The 18,178-nt window shown below is 39.6% G+C and overlaps 1 protein-coding gene across 9 annotated transcripts in view; it reads right to left on the reverse strand.

Annotated features, from left to right (window-relative positions):
* ENOX1 (ecto-NOX disulfide-thiol exchanger 1) overlaps positions 1-18,178 on the reverse strand; it is a 362,160-nt gene that overhangs the window by 74,297 nt on the left and 269,685 nt on the right. For all 9 annotated transcript variants that reach the window (XM_030971239.1, XM_030971057.1, XM_030971146.1 and 6 more), the window contains one exon: positions 8,647-8,859. In XM_030971239.1, coding sequence (XP_030827099.1) covers positions 8,647-8,859 — 213 coding nt within the window. The remainder of the gene's footprint in view (positions 1-8,646; positions 8,860-18,178) is intronic.

Below are 18,178 nucleotides of genomic sequence, written 5' to 3' on the forward strand. Positions count from 1 at the left end.
GCCATTATAGACTTGTATAATGAAGATACAGGTTTTGACAGCTGTGCAAAATACCTCGTCTGCCACTCCACTTTGATTTTGGCTTTGTTGGGGTTTTGTGTTTGGCTGTGTTTTTTAAAAAAAACTTTTTAAAATTCACAATTATCTGCAACCCCATCAGAGAAATTTCGTTTGCATGCTGCCCAGATGCCTGTAGGTTCCTTAAAACATGGTGTTAAGACATAGCATGATAAAGGTGAAAACCATAGGACTTCACTATTATATCCCCAAATTCCACCTCTTTGGACAGACTGAGAGAATCTGCAGTGATTTATCTCCCAAATAATTTTGCTGTGTGGGTGGTCAGCTTGCAAGGATGCCATTCCTCAGCCTGCCCTTCTACCAATAACTACATCTGTCCTAGCAATCAAAACCAACCAGGGACCATTCTTGTTCCCTGAGACCAACAGGCACAGCATGCTGAGTGTCCCTGCAGCAACAGCGCTTCTCTCTTCCCAAAAAGATGCTTTTCTGGGAAACTACCTGGCCTGCATCAAACTCTAAACTGTATCACATTTTGGGGGAAAACACTAGCTGACCCAGAGCAGCAACTTTCTAACAGCTGAACAGTATGGGCCAGCCTGCCCTAGCTCAGCTTAATTTAATCCTGCAGACAGAGTCAGGGGGGGTCATCCTTTACTAGCAGTCTCACCTCTTCTGCTCTCATCCTAGTACAGAGGTCTCAGCAGTGCAGACAGCAATTACAAGACTTAGCAGAGGAAGAAGGATGTTTTCCTCCTACCCTGTCTCACCTACCTGAATACTAGAAAGAATGTCCTCTCTATAAATTACTTCTACATTTCCCTTTGACTAGGCCTACAGCAAAATTTGAGACCAGCAGGGTGTGTGTCTGGGTTCATGCTTGGTCCCTCTTCCTGTTCCATCTGACTCAGACTGGCTTGTATGGGCTATTAAGAGGCTGAGTGAATGTCACTAGTCTACACGTGGGTGATGCAGAACGAAATACTTCTTCCTAATACAATCCACATAGACAAATTTAAAAAAAAACCAAAAACCCAACATTCTACCACAGCACTTACTATAACCCCTGGTCTTCTAAGAATATCAAACCCCTGTGTCAGCAGCCATTGTTTTCCTTTCTCCTTCTTTTAGTTAAGGAACTCAGTGGGGAACAGCGAAAAAGGGAGCAGTATGGGGATACTAAAAGTGCCCAATTTACAGGATTCATACTGAAACCTGTGCAGTAACTTGTATGAGGTATATATATCAACAATTGATAGTTCTAGAAATAGAATGCTCCCTGTTAAACTTTGAAATGAAGAAAAAGTACAATTTAATTAAAGAGAGCCCAGTTTTCTCTGCAAGGTATTGCTAGAAAGTCTGTCCGCAATTTAAGCTTTGGAAATCTTTTAGGTTATGAAACCGTGGTTTAATTTACAACAGAGAAACTGACAGCTTGGTGTAACTGCAGGAGCTGGCACTGTGCCATATGATAAATTACTCGGACTCAACAAGACCACTTCACCTTCATGTCATTTCTCAACAAACAGGTGCCTGACATTAGACCAGCACAACACAAGAGGGCAAGTACAAATGTACAGTACCTGCTCTTTCAACGCCACCATCTTACATTACAGAATGGACTTCATGGATCTTTTGTTGACAACCAGGAAAAAAACCTAGAAAAACTTCATCTGCCCCCCACCAATTCAAAGGAAGGTGAAGGGAATGCTGCTTTCTTTGTCAGCTTGACAAGATTATAAACTATTCCCAAAGTATTGCAGTTAATTAGCTAGTCCTTCTTTTATTTATTGTTAGGCACAGCTTTCTTTTAAGTTCTCAGATTTAAAAACAGCAAAAGTGGGAACCACCGTTTTTGGTAAATCTGTCCGAAGAGAACTCCCAGGGAACTCTGCAATGTAGGAACATCATAAATGACATTAAGACATCGCAGGTCCCATTAAGTGAAGTAATAATTATGCAGGAATTTTGCAGATTAAAATATTCCTAGGAGATCAGGAGGGCTATATTTTTGGGGGCATAATATAGTTTCTTTTGCTGAAAAAAAAGGATAAAGATGTGGATGAGGAGGTTTCAACAGCCTACTGGCAATCGAAACAAAAAATTGTCTCATATACTTCAGGTATGAAATTTACTTCTCCATCTGTTGGCATACCTTATGCTCTCTTGCTTGCCATGACTTCTTCCTTCTGTGTTTTTGTTCCTTCTGTGTGTGTCCATCTTTTTCTCCCACATAGTCTATCCCTTTCCAAAACTCTTTTCTTGCCCCATAACATCTCTGTCATCATAAATGACACCATTTATGACAAATTCAGTGATTTGACATGAAGCATGATTAGCGCACACTGAAGGGAGCAAGTATTTCAATCACTCGTAGTTGCATAGGATTACTCATATTTGTAAGGTTTATTCAATCATTTGTAAGCAGTCTGAACAGCTTTAGATGTGAAGACCACATGGTATGCACAGCCAACTCATCCTTTTGGGTGAAACCACCTTTCCTTCCTTGCCTAATGTGACTCTTCCCTCATTCTTTGTTTCCATAGAACATTTACAACTCAGTTCTGTGATGCATCAAGCCCTTACCCCTGTCTCTACTCAGCAAGGCAAGTCAAAACCAAGCACAGATTTCCGCATGATTAAAGCACATGCTTCTTTGCCTTGAACCTTGTGTCATCATCTAGGAGAAATGCAGATTCCAGGCAAGTGGCATGAGTTGTCAAAATAGACTGAAATTTCTTGGAAGGCAGTGCTTTTATTTTTCTGCAAAATACCATGCATATTTAATGGACTACATTAAAAAAAAAACCACACACACCCTCTTAAAAATAACAGAGGAGCTCCTGTTGAAATTCTGTCCATGCTTAAATCGATACCAAGATTTGTATTGACTTTAGGTGGAGTGAAAGCTACAGACAATGGAATGAATGCAGAAATTCAAAGAAAATGAAGCACAGAAGAATAAGCTATGTGAAATACGACAAATTGCAACCACAAAGGGTTATACTGCCAAAAGAAAGAGAGGAACTACAAGAATGCAAGGTAAAATAAAAAATGAAGTCTTTCATCTCTATTCTCTGCCACTGCCACAGCATCCTGTATAGAAATGCTTTTAGGAGCATGTGTATATGAGATAGAAAATCTCATAGATAGAAGGACAACTGAAAAAAGAATAAAGAGATCCAGCTGAGCTTTATAGTAAATTATCAGTATAGAAACAAGCCAAGAGCACACTGACTAAATGAGCTAACAAAAGGAACTGGATGGATTGCAGAGGTTATTTTGTACTTTTTTTTTTTCTTTTTTAGAAATGCATCACGGTAGAAAGTAATAGTGGCAACTAATGACTTGGATGATTAATGTTTGTATTATAGTGGCATTCTATGACACCAACTGAGAACTGGGCTGCACTGTAAAAACACATTATATGACTCAATCTCTTTCACAAAGAGCTTAATGATGGCCTAAAAATTGCACATAAAGAAAGCTTATATTTTTGAATTAGTCAGTGGCAAATGAAAGAAAGACTGTAAGACTGGACAATTAAAAAGCAGGAAAATCCTTTCAGAAGTTGTTCTTAATGTGGAGCAATTGAAAGACTGCTCTGGAAAGCATGATTGTGTATTAAAAGTCTGACTGCTAAGCATTTAACCAGCATGCTTTTAATATCTGTAATGAAACTGGCTTCATTTTTGGTACTATGAGAATACTAAAAAGTGGAAGGATTTTTGGGAGAAAGTACTGAAGTATGGAATTTAAAGGAAACCAGATGAGACAGTGATTTTAGCAATCATCATTATATCAATGTAAATTATATCTTTTCTAAAGCAAGAGAGCAACTTCTGAAGTGAACCTTCAAAGAGAAAAACAAAACTGATGCCAATATTTTTTTAAGAGAGCTCAGAAGGGATTTTTAACATTTTTCTTACTTTTTTAACATAAAAAAATTTGCAGATTCTATCTGTGAAGGCATTGATAATGTTAAAACAGATTAAATCATATCCAGGGAGATTAGAGAATGAAAATGAAGAGACATGAAATGAGGAGAATTTTATTCAGTCTATTGAGAATGCTTTTCCCTTCAGAATTATTTATTTTTTTCTTTTTTGGATTGACGTGTAATTCACATCAGATACCTACCAGCTATTTGATAAAAATATTTGAGGTAATCTAATATACTACTGGAGTCCTTTAGTAGAAAGGAAAGGAAAACTCAAGGTGACAATTGTGAGAGTCCAAAAAAGGGGTACATGACACACAGCCTTCTCCCCAAACCTTTGATTCTTCCTAAATGGACAGGCCTACTGAATCAGCTCAAAGTTGAATCTAGCTTCACTTCCTGTTTCAAAGTAAGGGCTGAAGATGCTTAGCAACAGGCAAAGCAGGTAAACTGCATAATCTCACAATCCACAGAACCATAGAATGGTTTGGCTTGGAATGGATCTTAAAGATCATCTGGTTTCAACCTCCTGCCATGGGCAGGGACACCTCCCACTAGACCAGGTTGCTCAAAGCTCCATCTAGCCTGGCCTCGAACACTGCCAGGAGTGGGGCATCCACAGCTTCTCTGGGCAACCTGTGCCAGTGCCTCACCACTCTCACACTACGTTTCTCCCTGATACCCAGTCTAAACCGATCTCTTTCAGTTCAAAGCCATTCCCCCTTGTTCATGTGCATGCTGGACATCAGGAAGAATTTTTTGATTGAAAGAGTGGTTAACCATTGGAACAGGCTGCCCAGGGTGAAGGTACCATCCCTGGAAGTGTTTAAGAAATGACTGGACATGGCAGTTGGGGCTATGGTTTAGCTGGCGTGGTGGTGTTCATCCAAAGGCTGGACTCAAATGATCTTGGAGGTCTTTTCCAACCTTACTGATTCTATGATTCCATGTGAAGTAATATGGCCAGGGGGCCCCATGATAAAAACCACCCTCCTCCCACTGCTCTCCCATAGGCACACAAGAGACTGATTCATAGACTCTGATGGGGACCTGGTTTCAGAGTCCATTAAGTCCATTAGTTCTTTAGTAAAATGGGCCAAAATGACCAAATGATGGAGTGTCATAATCTGCTCAGTAACCAGCCATGGGGCACTTCATTACACCATGTGTATAACCTACGAACTTGTATACTGGGACACTTCCACCACCTTCTGTATCTTACTCTTTAGATACCAAATTAATTTTTGAATATGGAAATATTATTCACCTGTAGGTACCTTTTTCAGTGTTGTCAAGGGAGACTGCATGAAATACTCTGAAAACTCAGTAAGAGGTAGGCAAAGTTTACAGTGCATGGAGAAGAGAGTCAGAGGAGGAAATTGTGGCTTTGGTGCAGTCTAAAAAAACACCAACAGCCCAACAGGGATATCTCTAGGGCTTCCATTTTCCTTAAACATGGGGATCAACATCTGTAAACCTTACGCTGAACAGGTGGTTTGGGAGGAAATGAAAGAGAGATGAATGGAAAGCCAAGGGGCAGTGTCACAGGTATCTAAGCTGTGGAAGTAAATAGATGTCAAACCACAAAGACAGACCTATCCAAAATCCTTGAAAACAATCCATACTTTAAGCACAAATTCAAATCTAAAAAAATCAAGCAATGTAATAAAAAGAAGGAAGTGGACATTTTTCTCTCTTTATCCCTTAAATAACTGAAGAAGCACCATACCAAGAGTGCCTGTAGCACTTAAATCAGGTGCTATAAATTAGTGGTGTGACAACAGTAATACACTTTATTTCACAGATTATCCTGGCACAAGTACCTTGACGAGGTAATTTATTCACGTGCTGAGCAATTGACCCAAATTTTTAGGGGTAATCTGCTCAGTAATCTCCTAAATACCTCCAGGCACAAATTTGTAGCAGGGATTTCAACGCCTGTACTTCTTTATTAGTTAGGCCATAAGATGAGATGTTCTGGTCACAGTAATCCTCATTAATAAGAAAGTATTTTCTACTGAGACTCACCAAGACTGTGTGTGTGTATGTGTGTGAGTGTGTGTGTTCCAGGTGAGTGCACCTGAAGCCAATTTTATTTCTTTTTCACTCTCCATAACATTCATTGCTGGCATTTTTATCTAACTCCAAGTTCTTCCCTTATGCTACACCCATCTGTATCAATGCTGTACACAGTTAGTGGGATTAATCTGCTCTGAACAAGGCATGTGAAAAGTGGGACATCTGGTTCAGAGCGAGGCCCCCTGTGAATCCTCTATGGGCAGCAGAGAATAAATGGCATATCCAAGGGATGATTCATCTCATTGGAAGAGCACCATGAGGTCAGTTTGATGACTCATTCCGTGGAGATTCTTATTTTTCTCTTCTGACTGCAAAGAAAGCCCAGAATGGTCAGCTCCAAGTTGACATCTGACCTAGTCCATGAGAGAGGACTGCCACATGATATTTTTAAAATACTGTAATATTTATGTCAAACGGCCACACAGCTGCAGCATTACACTAGACTTTCGGATCCTTACTACAGAAAAGCAGAAGTGGGTTTCTGTCAGTCTGCAGAATTTAGCAGGCCACACACACCTATTTTGGACATCTCGTATTTTCAAATTCTTCTTCATAAAGCAACTGACATATTGTAACAAATTATGCAGGACTGTGGACAGCAATGGAAAAAGATGCACGAAAAACATTCCTCAGATCAAGTCAAATTTCCTTGAAAAAGGGAAGCTCATTTCAGAATCTCCATGCTTAGCAATCTTAGGCATATACATGTGTAAAGGAGAAACATTATCCATCTGTTCGCAGCAAGTTCACAAGGAATTTTAATAAGACATTAATGCTAATAATGGTCAATGTTCATGATGTTTATAAAATAAACAATGGGGAACATATGGAAAGCTTGTAAAACTTGTTGTTATAAAATCCACAGTGTAACACCTTTCCCTGAGGATGCTTTTTGCTGACCTTGTCCTCCTAGGCCAGATCTGTCAGAAACTTCTTCCAGACTCTGCTGTTACTGTGGCACTAGGAAACTCACATTTTGAAGCCAAAGCTATTTCTGTTTTTGTAAATTCAGCATTCAGCACATTACAGGAGCAAAACAGATAGCCAAAACTGCATATTTCCACCTGAAACTACAGGGATCTCTATTTCCAAGTGACAGATGTTCTACAACAGTTGGTGACAAATGGGCTAATTTAGACTGATTTAACTAAAGTTCAGCCTGCTGACAATGGGGGACTTTTTTTAATGCAGCTGAAGAAGGCATTTCTGAATGCTAGAGCTGGCTGTTGCACACAAAACTAGAGAGGTCCTGGTGTGAACTGAACAGCACGCCATGCGTGGTGCCTGCATCTCTGTGCCTCACACTGCTTTTTAGATGCTGAGATAGAAGACAACAATGCCTAGTGAATTACCAAGGGAATTAGCCGGTCTTTTAAATTTACTCTCTGAACATATGTCCCCAGAAATCAAATGTCTTTGGCCCAGAATCTTTGTTTCTAAGTTCTGGCATCTAAACTCTTATATTAGGATATATGCCCTGTGGTGAATTTGTCTTCTGAGATGATGAGCTCTCCATCACTTATGCAGGAAGCTTTAGTGGCTGCTCTGCTAAGCCAGACAAGTCCATCTAAGCTTATGCCTTCAACCCTAACTTTTAAAGGATGCCCATTGAGGGACCAGAAATAAATTGCACAAAAGCCTTTAGGGTTTTTTTTTTTAATGTAAAGATTAGGAGTATGATCCAGAAATTACAACGTAACAACTTCACTCTCCTCTGTCTGGTAAACTATCTTGGGTTTTGTTCTCAACTGGCACATGAGAGCTGGCTCCAGGCTTCACCTTTCTGAGTATCATAATGCCTCTTCCTTGAGAAGCCATGAGTAGACATGTTAAAAACCACCAACAATGAAATCAGTTTTCTTTCTCCTTTTTTCCTTGCCTTTTCTTTTTTTTTTCTCATATTCTCCTCTCCTCTCTTCTCTCCTCCCTTTGAAGAAAACTTCTAGGCAAGTATCCTGATCATTGTTTTATGAGGGAACCTCATTAGGGTACGTTCATTGATTGTATTTCTGTACTAAGGAAATAGCTGCCAGCTCTAGATATTTAAGACAGTTTATCTGCCCAATTAACACTGGCAGATCACTCCTGATGCCAGCACCAGTACAGCATACTTTTCTACTGTGAAGGTGGTCTTTATCTGTGAATATATCCCTATAAGTTACTGGATTCTACTGCCTCTTACCTAAACACAGGCTAAAAATATTACCTAATTGTGCTCTATTCTGCAACTGACCTACTTAACTAGCTGCCACACACAGGCTACATATCCCTTCTCTCAAAAAAACCATGACCTTTTCTCAGAGCAGTGAGGCTTCTGTCTTGTCCATTCTTGAAGCGTTATGTCTACACAAGAGTAGACATTGTGAATAGAGCACGTCTTCATCTATTAATAAAAAAAACTACTGAAACTTTGCTCACCTTGAATAATAAGTTCTTAGGAATGGTCCTTGATCCTCCAAACTGCCACAGAGTATGGAATAGGATGTGAAGTAGAGCATGACTGCATTGCAACTACTTACCCCCAAACAAACAAGCAAAATGATAAAACCACTACCACCACCACCACCATCACTACAACAACACTGACAAAAAAGGGAGTTACTTACATTGAGTGAGGATCCCTGTTAAGGCATTTTTGAAACTCTCCTTGGCTTGCTCCATTTCTTGCTCGTGAGCTGCCTTCTCATTCATGAGCCGGCGGACGTGGCTGTTGGCCGACTGCACCATGGAGTAGAACTGGTTGGCAGAGCGACGATTCACCTCGCCTCGCTCAATCCAGGTGAGCAGCACCGTGATGGCCTCGGAAAACTTGCTATCATCTAGAACAATCAAAGCACAGCTTTCAAATTGCAGGCATAAATATCCTGCTGAGAACACATTTTCTGCTCCATGTCACATTAAAATCACCATAAATCCTGCTTGCAGTATATCATTTTGGGCAACTTTTGTGTCCTTTGTTCCATCAGATGTAGAAGCCAATACAGTCACGTGAAACTACATAAATCTTCCTTCAAGACTTGTCTTCTCATTTTAATAGCTTTCTCACAACAAAAAGCAGCCTCCCCCCGTTCCCTGTGGCCTGAGTCTTCACTTTTGCAATGTGTCCCTTAAGCTATTCAGCAATATGGAATGACCTTACAGCGGGAGTGAGGAGACCTCTGTGGTACTGGACTCACTGAGGAAATGAAATGCGTCTGTGTTAATCTGCCCAGCCAAAAGCTCAGTCTTGGAGCTTGGGCTCAGCCATACTTCTGTCAACAAATTTCACTAACATCATGTTGTTAATTAAGGAACAACGTTGAGGGCGAACAATTCCTCTTCAAAACACTGATTAATTATGAGGAACTGCTTTGAACAGACAATGTGCCTTCATTCATTTTGTATTATTTGTTTTGCACTATTTTAAGTCTCACATTATATATTTTTTAAAGGATTTCAAATGAATCCAGGAAAACACCTAGATTACATCTTCATGTTTGCCATTCAGGTAATGAAAGTTGTTTTTCTCTGTAGAAAGATTGCCAAAACTGAAAGCTAGATTTTGCACACTCTCTCCCCGGGTAATCTTCTTTCCTCTGACAGTGCTCTCAGCTTCCTCAAAAGACTCTAAGCACAGCATCCATTACACTTCAGGCCTCATCAGGATTAAGAGGAAACATTTATTTTTAAGTCCCATTTAGACTGAACTACAAGAAAATATTATTACTACAGTGTCTTCCTGTGGAACCATTTTTGTGCAATTTGATAGCATTTTTTCACCAGGATTTTATTCTATAAAAATTCAATTTCCCAACAACTCATTTTAAACATCTCATCTAGTGCTTTTTGGTTATATTTCTGTATATATATTTTAGACGGTGTGCACACCTTTCTGTTGGAGAAGGTATATGGTCATGGCAGGAAGATGTAGTGTAGTCATAACCAACAGACACTTAAAACAAAAACTGGAAAATACTAAATGCAGCCAACTGTGTTACAGGATACAGGATACAGAAACATGTGACACAGTTTGTAAGACTTTGCTTTCCATGTACAAAGAATAATGAAATACTAATTGTTAAGTGATGATTCTGGCTTTTATTCTTAATCAATAATCATGTCCTTAAAAGGCGAATAGCCTAAAATACAGAGAGGACTGTGCCCACAGCCTCTGAAGAAGAGATTTTTACACTGCCTGATCTTTAACATCTTATTAACTGAAACATGCTTTCAGCTACAGCAATAAGATTTGCTTTCCACAGCTGAATAGGCATGTTCACCCAAGATCCCTCAAGAAAAAAGCGCAAAATAACACATAACACATTCCCTGTGTACAGTGGTGTATCTGTTGTAAAACATTAACATATCATTCATTAGCACCATTCATTAATTTTTGCTGGGCAGTAGAGTCAGATGAGCATCCTTTAATTTCATATTGTCCCTTTGGATCAGACTCCACTTCTGAGCTTTGCTGGGTACATATGCATCAGGAAAGTATTAAGTGTCTCTGATGAGCAAGGTTGGCTGAATACAGACCCCAAGAAATGCCAAATGTAAACAAGACTCATGCAAAGCCTCTTCACTGCAAGAAAACATGAGGATAAGGCTCTCCAAAGGACTTGGGCAAAATCTTCAGCCTGCTGAGTTGCTTGGGAACTGGATGTCAAACACATAATACAGCCAAGAACTCATCCCTGAAATACAATGTTTATTATAATTACACCAGTAAATAAGAATAACCTGTAATGGTTTCTGGCAATGTTAGCATGTTTCCATGCATGAGGAAAATCAGCAGCACAGAAATATCCTCCCTTTTCCTTGTTTTAGTCTCTTCCCAGTACTCATTTATGTGTTGTTTTGCTGTAGAGCCTCTATAAAAAAAATACCCTCCCCTCATTTTGTTTTTATCAGGCACAGTGGGTGTCTGTAAGGGATGTTCGTAAACATCTCATCCTTCTGCCACATAGATTCTACCCATTTAAAAGGACATGCTGAAAACCTGTTTTCATCACACTGTACTTCCAGGGAGCTGCAGAGGTCTGTGGGACTGTTATAGTTAAGCCACAGCTCTGCTCACAGAGCAGGAAAAAATCCCTTCATTGGTAAACATCAGCATCTTCATTGATTACATAATTAGAAGTTGCATTCAAAAATGCTAGAGGGTAATATATGCACAACAGGAGCACATTAGTTAATAAAATTTTTTCTCTACATTTGTAAAATTTATGTCACCTTAATTTCTAACTTTTATATTCCTGAGCTCACTCACTGACTGATATAAGGTAACTCACCATGAATCCATTTTTTCATACAGAATACTTTCTTAGCAATGAGAGATTGCCTTAGAAAATCAGATTTTTATATGAGATTGTTAATTTCTTTTTTAGTTAGTAGATAAATAGTAGAAGAAATGCAGCAATGGAATCTAATTTAAACAGAGCGTGAACTGCCTTATGATTGCAGCCGTTTATTTAAAAAAATAAAACAAAACTCCTAATTCTGTTCAAAATTATTCCCTCATGGTAGGATGCACATAATTATACACTGTTTAAAAACACACTCTTCAAATAAATTCCTTTATATAAGACATGTTCCCATATGTAATCGTTCTTTTAAAATAAGCATGTGGCAAATTATTTCTTACTCTTAGAGCTTTTTCCTCCTCTAAGTCACAGCATATTCTAAGCAAATAAGGTAGGTTTTATCAGTCCTGCTTTTGCTGTCTGTTTAATGGTGAGGTGAACTGCGCCCCAGAAGTGCCTGCTGCCCTCAAGCAGCTGCAAAGGCAGCCTGGGCTGGCCTGCTCCTGTGTTGACATCCCTGCAACAGGCACATGTTTGGCTGGAGTAATCCCAACACTCCACAAGGGCTGCTGCAAGCACCTGCACCCCTGCATGTCCCTGTAAAGGGCAGCTCTAACACAAGCTCTGACAACGTTGTGTCATTTGAAGATTATTACCCATCCATCCAGGATGGCTTGCTGGGTCTCTGTCGACAGAGATTTCCAGGCGCTGCCAGACTCAATCACAGGGCACTAGAGATAAGATATTTCAAATTCCTCTTATATCAGCTACAGATATTTGGCATTTAAATCCTAGCTCACAACTTAGATGAAATAAAATATCAAGAACAGAAAATGCATCCCTAGAGCCGCCCAGAAAATTTTTAACAGGAATATTTCTATGAAAAAAGGGAGTTATTGTTGACAAATGTTTTGCATTTTTATGCTTGTAATTTGACCACCTCTAAGCAGCCCCAACTGGAATAAACATTTAATTGAAAAAGCTGTGACAACAACTGTTACAGAATGGTATCCTGGGAAAAGGTGTTGGAAAGAGAGGTTTTACTTTCAGCTTATGGAGTTTCCCTGGTGTAACACAGGGTAGAATCCAGCTCAGAGTACCCTCAAATGTGACTATTTATCTCTCAGTGTTAAGGACCTCCACCAGGTGGTTTCACAACTTGGGTGATCGTGTCTAAGGTCTGAGCCATTAGAAAGGATATAGACTAACCCATCACTCTGAAGCCAGGCATTCAAACACTGTTATTTCTGTAATTTTTACATTTATATATATATTGCAAATATACCTAACTTGATATTTCTGTGTTTCAAGAGTGACATTGTGTGCTGGACTTCTACCTAGGACAATATCAAACACTGGGCTACTGATTTAGCCTTGTTATTATCTTTTCAACCCTGGTCTTTCTCAAATGTTTGAAAAGTATCTGAGATATTTCACACAACACTTGGAGCCTCTCTAAATCACAGCAAACCTTCTACGTTGTCCTATGGGCTATGGTGTTGTCCAGAGTCACTATACACTGTCTCTCGTCCCGAACCTTGCTCCCCTAATGCAATCTCCCAGGCTTGCAAGGACATGCTGAAGAGACAGAGTTGGTCTTTACTCCAGTGACTACACCTAGAAAACTCCTGTGCTGTTTGCCTATGTTTTGGGAAGCATTAATGATCTCATCGTTTGTGGCCCCTCTGTAAGATGGGAAGGGGCAGGTACACCTTTATGCCAAGTTCTGCCCTGACCAGCAGAAACCCAATTAACAAACACCCTCTGAAGGCATTCTTGTGAGTACTGAGCATGACTATGCTGTAGAGCAGGCAGAGAAAGGACAAGAGTGGTGGGATATGTCTGTCCATTTTTGCCTCTGATTAACAGCCCGTCCTCTGTCAGCTGTAGCAGTGCCATGGGAAGATGTGTTCCCTACCTCATCCCCACACTCAGCACTACCCCTTTGCTCATGGTTACACTGCCCTCAGTCTGCCTGGAGCTGCTCAGCTGCTCAGACTCCAGTTCCAGTTTGTCAAACTGGGCCCAGTTCAAACAGGAAGGCGGCAGAGTTCAGTTCGGGATGCAAACTTCTTCATTATGTAAAGCAGCAGCCAGGGGAGGATGTATGGCCAAGGTTACTCTTAATCTGACTTCTGACTTGATAAATTAATAAACTATAACTAAGATTTCTAAATTGCAAAGACTGAATTCAACACAAAAAAGAATAAACATTAGGAGGTGACTGCTGTGGGTGAACCAGGTCAGAGAAAAGGTTCACTAATCTCTCTCATCAGCAGGCTCAGCCCAGCTCCCCTGTGCATCAGGAACAATTTTCTTCCCAGCACATACCACTTCTGGTGCCAAAATGACAACCTATTTTACTCTTGGCTTAAGAGCTTCTTCTGTACAGAGTGTCTGCCAGTGACCTAGAAACACAGCTCTTCAGTCTACTACCCTCACCTTCTTTTTTTCCTGCTCAAATCCCTTATATAATTGTGCCATGCATCACACACATCAGTCTAGTACTTTTGGGATTAATAACATTTTTAACCCAGTGGCATTGCATAACAAGTAAGAATCAAGAAATACAAATTCTTACTGCCAAAGGGTTTTTTTAAAGAATGATTAATATCCACCTTACTATTTTTTAAATAGCCTTAACTGCATACTATAACCAAGAAACTTTTCCAGTTATGTAACAAATCTCTGACACTAGATTTGATAAAAATACACTTATATGTTCACTAAAAGATATATTAAAAAGTAATCTCTCCCTCCTACGTAATCAAACTCTTTCTTTCTTTCAAATTAAATCACACAAGATTCTTCCCGGGGTGGGTGTTTCATGTCAGACACAGAAATCCATTATCTTCTCCTGCTGATGCCATTATTTCCAATGAAAAGTAATTATGAGGGTATTGAGTTTCCTCTCTATTTCTCAAAATCATACCAAAAACATTCAGATCAGCAAGCTGCCATGTCCCAGCTCTTAGTAATTAACTTGAGTCTTTTTGCAGTGTGGTACATTTAATCCAGTGGGTTTATATTAAACCCTCAAAATCTGAATTGATACAATACAGATGAGGTGAGGGAGGACGTTTTTAGTGATGCACTAAGCAGTGAGTGTACCTCCTGCAGGCTTTGGGAGGAATGTGCCCAGGGAATTGGGTTACCAGGCTGCTGATAGCTGAACCCACCTTATGCTCTTGTGCCAGCAGACAAAAGTGCCCTCGCACCGTGCCTGCTCACAGCCCCTGTGCGAGGCTCTTGGAGCCAGATGTATTGTGCCACAGCAGATGTCAGCAGCATATGGAAGAAGGAAGGAGAAAATGATAATCTAAAACCAGGAAGGGTGAGGGAACACAATTGATGCTAAAGTGTCGAAACATGTCTGTTTCAGGGCTCTGTCCTGGTATACCACTAATAAAAAAAAATTATGCTAAAAAAAGTCTGGAGTTTCAGCATTTAAACCTGGCATTCACTGGATTTGTTCATAGGATCTCACTTTGCCTCCCCTCTGACATAGCTCTGCACTGAATTTGAGCCTTTCTGGGTGAGACTTGACTCTGCATAACTGCACTGTCTCTCTAGTGCTCCACCAGTCTGGCTCCCAAGTGCAGGGTAATATTGAAAGCAGTGTATTTTTCTTCTCAGGGAAATATCCTGTTTCCCAGGCAATTAAATGTTGTTTATATCTCAAACCATGTGCAAGAGTTGAGATTGTCAGGCTTGATGTTACCTGAGTCTTGTGCACGGCACATCCTTCATTCCACTCTAACTGCCATCTATTTATTTAAATTTCCAATCTCTGCTCTCTTCAGGGGATCATACAGTGCCTGGCAAAGAAGTAGCTTCTCAATTTTTAAATTATATTTCTTAAAATGAAAAACCGTATGAATAACTTCCCTGTGCTCATAAAGAAACACTATATTAAAAAGGGAGGTAAATTCCAGGATATTGTATTTAACTCTCAGATATTTATGTCTCCTTTGCTCAAAATATTTTAAAAAACCAGATATTCAGATATAAAGAGATGCCTTTGTTAAGTGATATAACTATTTAGCTACCCACAGCAAATAAGACATATGTAGCATTTTAAAGGATCTAATTTGCAAGAAGTGATTTCTGAAGATGATACCATTAGGTACAGATATGCTTGAATTAAGAAAACCATAATGTTTGAAATCCTGCTTTGAAACGCAAATGTCATAAGCACAGATTAAAATGTTTTGTTCCAATGCACCTGACAGAGCAGCATTCCACTTAAAAGGTTCAGCCTATCTCCAGTTGTGTCTTGTTCTGGGCACCACAAGACTTAACTGTTTATAGCGCACCCAGGAAAACAGATGTCAGAGCATGCAAATTTGAACCTAAATATCTACCGACACATTCCACTGTGCAGTAATAACACATCTGATTTAACACTGAGGAATTAAAATCTCAAAGACACACACAAATGCTGCAAGGAACCAGAAGAAGTGAAAGTCACTTTTTTCTAGTGTAATTGCAGAAGACACAATATTCTGCTGGTTTTGTCAAAACAAGAACTCAAGGTCTATTTTCAAAGGCTGTTTAAGGAGGTAAATAACATTTACACTTCATTGTAAAGGACCTTGGATTCCCAGAGTTCACATCTGTGAATTTATGGAGGTATTTTCTCAAGGAAACACAGATAAGAAGGATCTCATGTTCATGTTACTCATCTTGTTGGAATGCTGGAGCTCATTTCATTTTGAAAATCGAGGCTCAGGCTAATGACATGAATGGTGTAGGAAAAAAATGTTCATACTGCCAACAAGGAGAGAGTTAGGAAGGACTTCTTTTGCAGGAGTAATGAAGTTCTTAATAAATAAAAAAAGAAGGAAAAAGGCAAAAGGGAAAGGGAGATACACATAAACAAACACTGTTTGCTACACACTGAATTGCAAAGTGATGAAAAATTGCACTGGTCCATAGTTTCTTTAATTCCCACAAAAATTAAGTGTTCAAACCAAGTTCTTCGCAGATACGAAGGGATTCAGGGTAGTCCACAGGGAATGGAGAGTATATTATAAATCCTCATGTATACGAGGCCTCAGATGCAGTGGATTCCCAGCCCCAGACACCAGGCACTGGAGAACTGGTTCCTTTGTTCTGTGAAACTCCACACCAGTAGAGACTACCTGGCTGAAAATTTACAATGAAATTCTGTTTTCACCTGGCACAAAAGTTCCTCTGTACTCTCACCCACAGTCACTGCTGCACCAGGTAACTTCAGCACACCAGAGGAATAGGAATATGCTGACAACACTGGGGCAAGAGTTTCCAGCCAAGTCTGTTACACAAAAACAATGATTTCTTAGTCTTATGCCGCAGTTTGCAGGAAGTGAAAAAAAGATATTGTGACCTTGATATCAGTAAATATCTAGACCACATTAGGGGAGTGGCTGATAAGCCTACTTCATCTCTGCCCCCCATAAGATTTCCTTGCTGTCAGGAATTTACAAGGTTATTTTGACAACAAAAGTAGCTTGGATTCAGACCAACTTATCTACATTTGTGGTTGCAAAGCAGTATCTTGGGTTGAGATATGCTTAGTTATTTTGGCTTGCTTTTTAGCTACTGTTGCTCTGTGAACTTCTGGAGGCACTGCAGGAGCTGAAACCTGCCTGTTGGGCACCTGCAGCTCTGTCTCACGAGCTGGCAACAGAGCTCAGGAGTCTTTTGAAGTGGGCACCACAGCAAGGTGATGACCTTCCTTAAGAAGACAACTGCAGAGCATCTGATGAAGAAACAATCTCTCAAGTTAAATCCTGACAATTGCAGAGATATTATGATCCTTCTTTACTTTAGGATGAATTCTCCAGGCTTTTGCAGCAGCACAAATGTGCTGATAATACAGAGACCTGAGATTTTAACTCCAAGTTTTACGTATCTCTGTGAGTGTGTGTGTATATGTGTATGTCTACGTGTGTATGTGTACATACATTTATATACTCTGCTACTTTCATCTGAAGTCCACATTTAAATTGTGAATGTATGATGATGGCTGGACTCAATCTTAGAGGTCTTTTCCAGCCTTAATGATTATATGAGTCTCTTACATGAACTGCCCCTTGCTAGAGAATTTTCTTTATTGTTGGTTTACTTCTTTTTTTTAGGATGTCACAAAGAGCTCATGTGGCAATTCCATGTTGCCCAAGGGAGCCCATAAAGTTCAAAGCCACTGTTTTACAGACACTGGCTGTGATGCCATAGGAAAGGTAAAGCAGACCAGTGTGACTACTGAAGCCCACTCTGCTTTCTTTACTACCTAGAACAGGGCACAGCTCATGCCCACTGAGAAGAGAGGGATCTTTTCTGCATTCTCCACCCTTACCTATCAGATCCAGGGCTGGTGTCTTTAATTTCACAACAATCACAGCAAGGCAACTGTTAATTAGCAGAACTTTTTAAAATTGCAATATATTCTTTTGCTGGATTTTAATGATTTTCAACCAATAAGAAAATAGACTTACCTTTTTTTTTAATTTAAGTGACGTACATTGCTGAAAGTTTATTTCTGGAGAAACAGTTATGCACATAGTATTGGTCTATATCGTGCTAAAAAAATTTTATATTGAACTTGAGCATATATGTCAAGTTCTGGTTTAAATTTCCCTTAGGAGAATCAAAGATATAAATGCTTGGAGTAGATTTTAATTAAGTATGGAAACTTCCCATAATGAAAAGAAAAATCCTTCTAAATATAGTCATCTTAAACATCTTGCAAAAACCCACATTCAGTTGCCCCAGGCAATGACTAACCATATGGAAGAAATTGTCCAGACGTCTTGCATTTTCTAGTTTAGTTCAGGAAACCTGTAGGCCTTACTACATAAAGAAAACTTCCCTA

Source organism: Camarhynchus parvulus, chromosome 1 (assembly GCF_901933205.1).
Source record: "Camarhynchus parvulus chromosome 1, STF_HiC, whole genome shotgun sequence".
Taxonomy (NCBI): domain Eukaryota; kingdom Metazoa; phylum Chordata; class Aves; order Passeriformes; family Thraupidae; genus Camarhynchus; species Camarhynchus parvulus.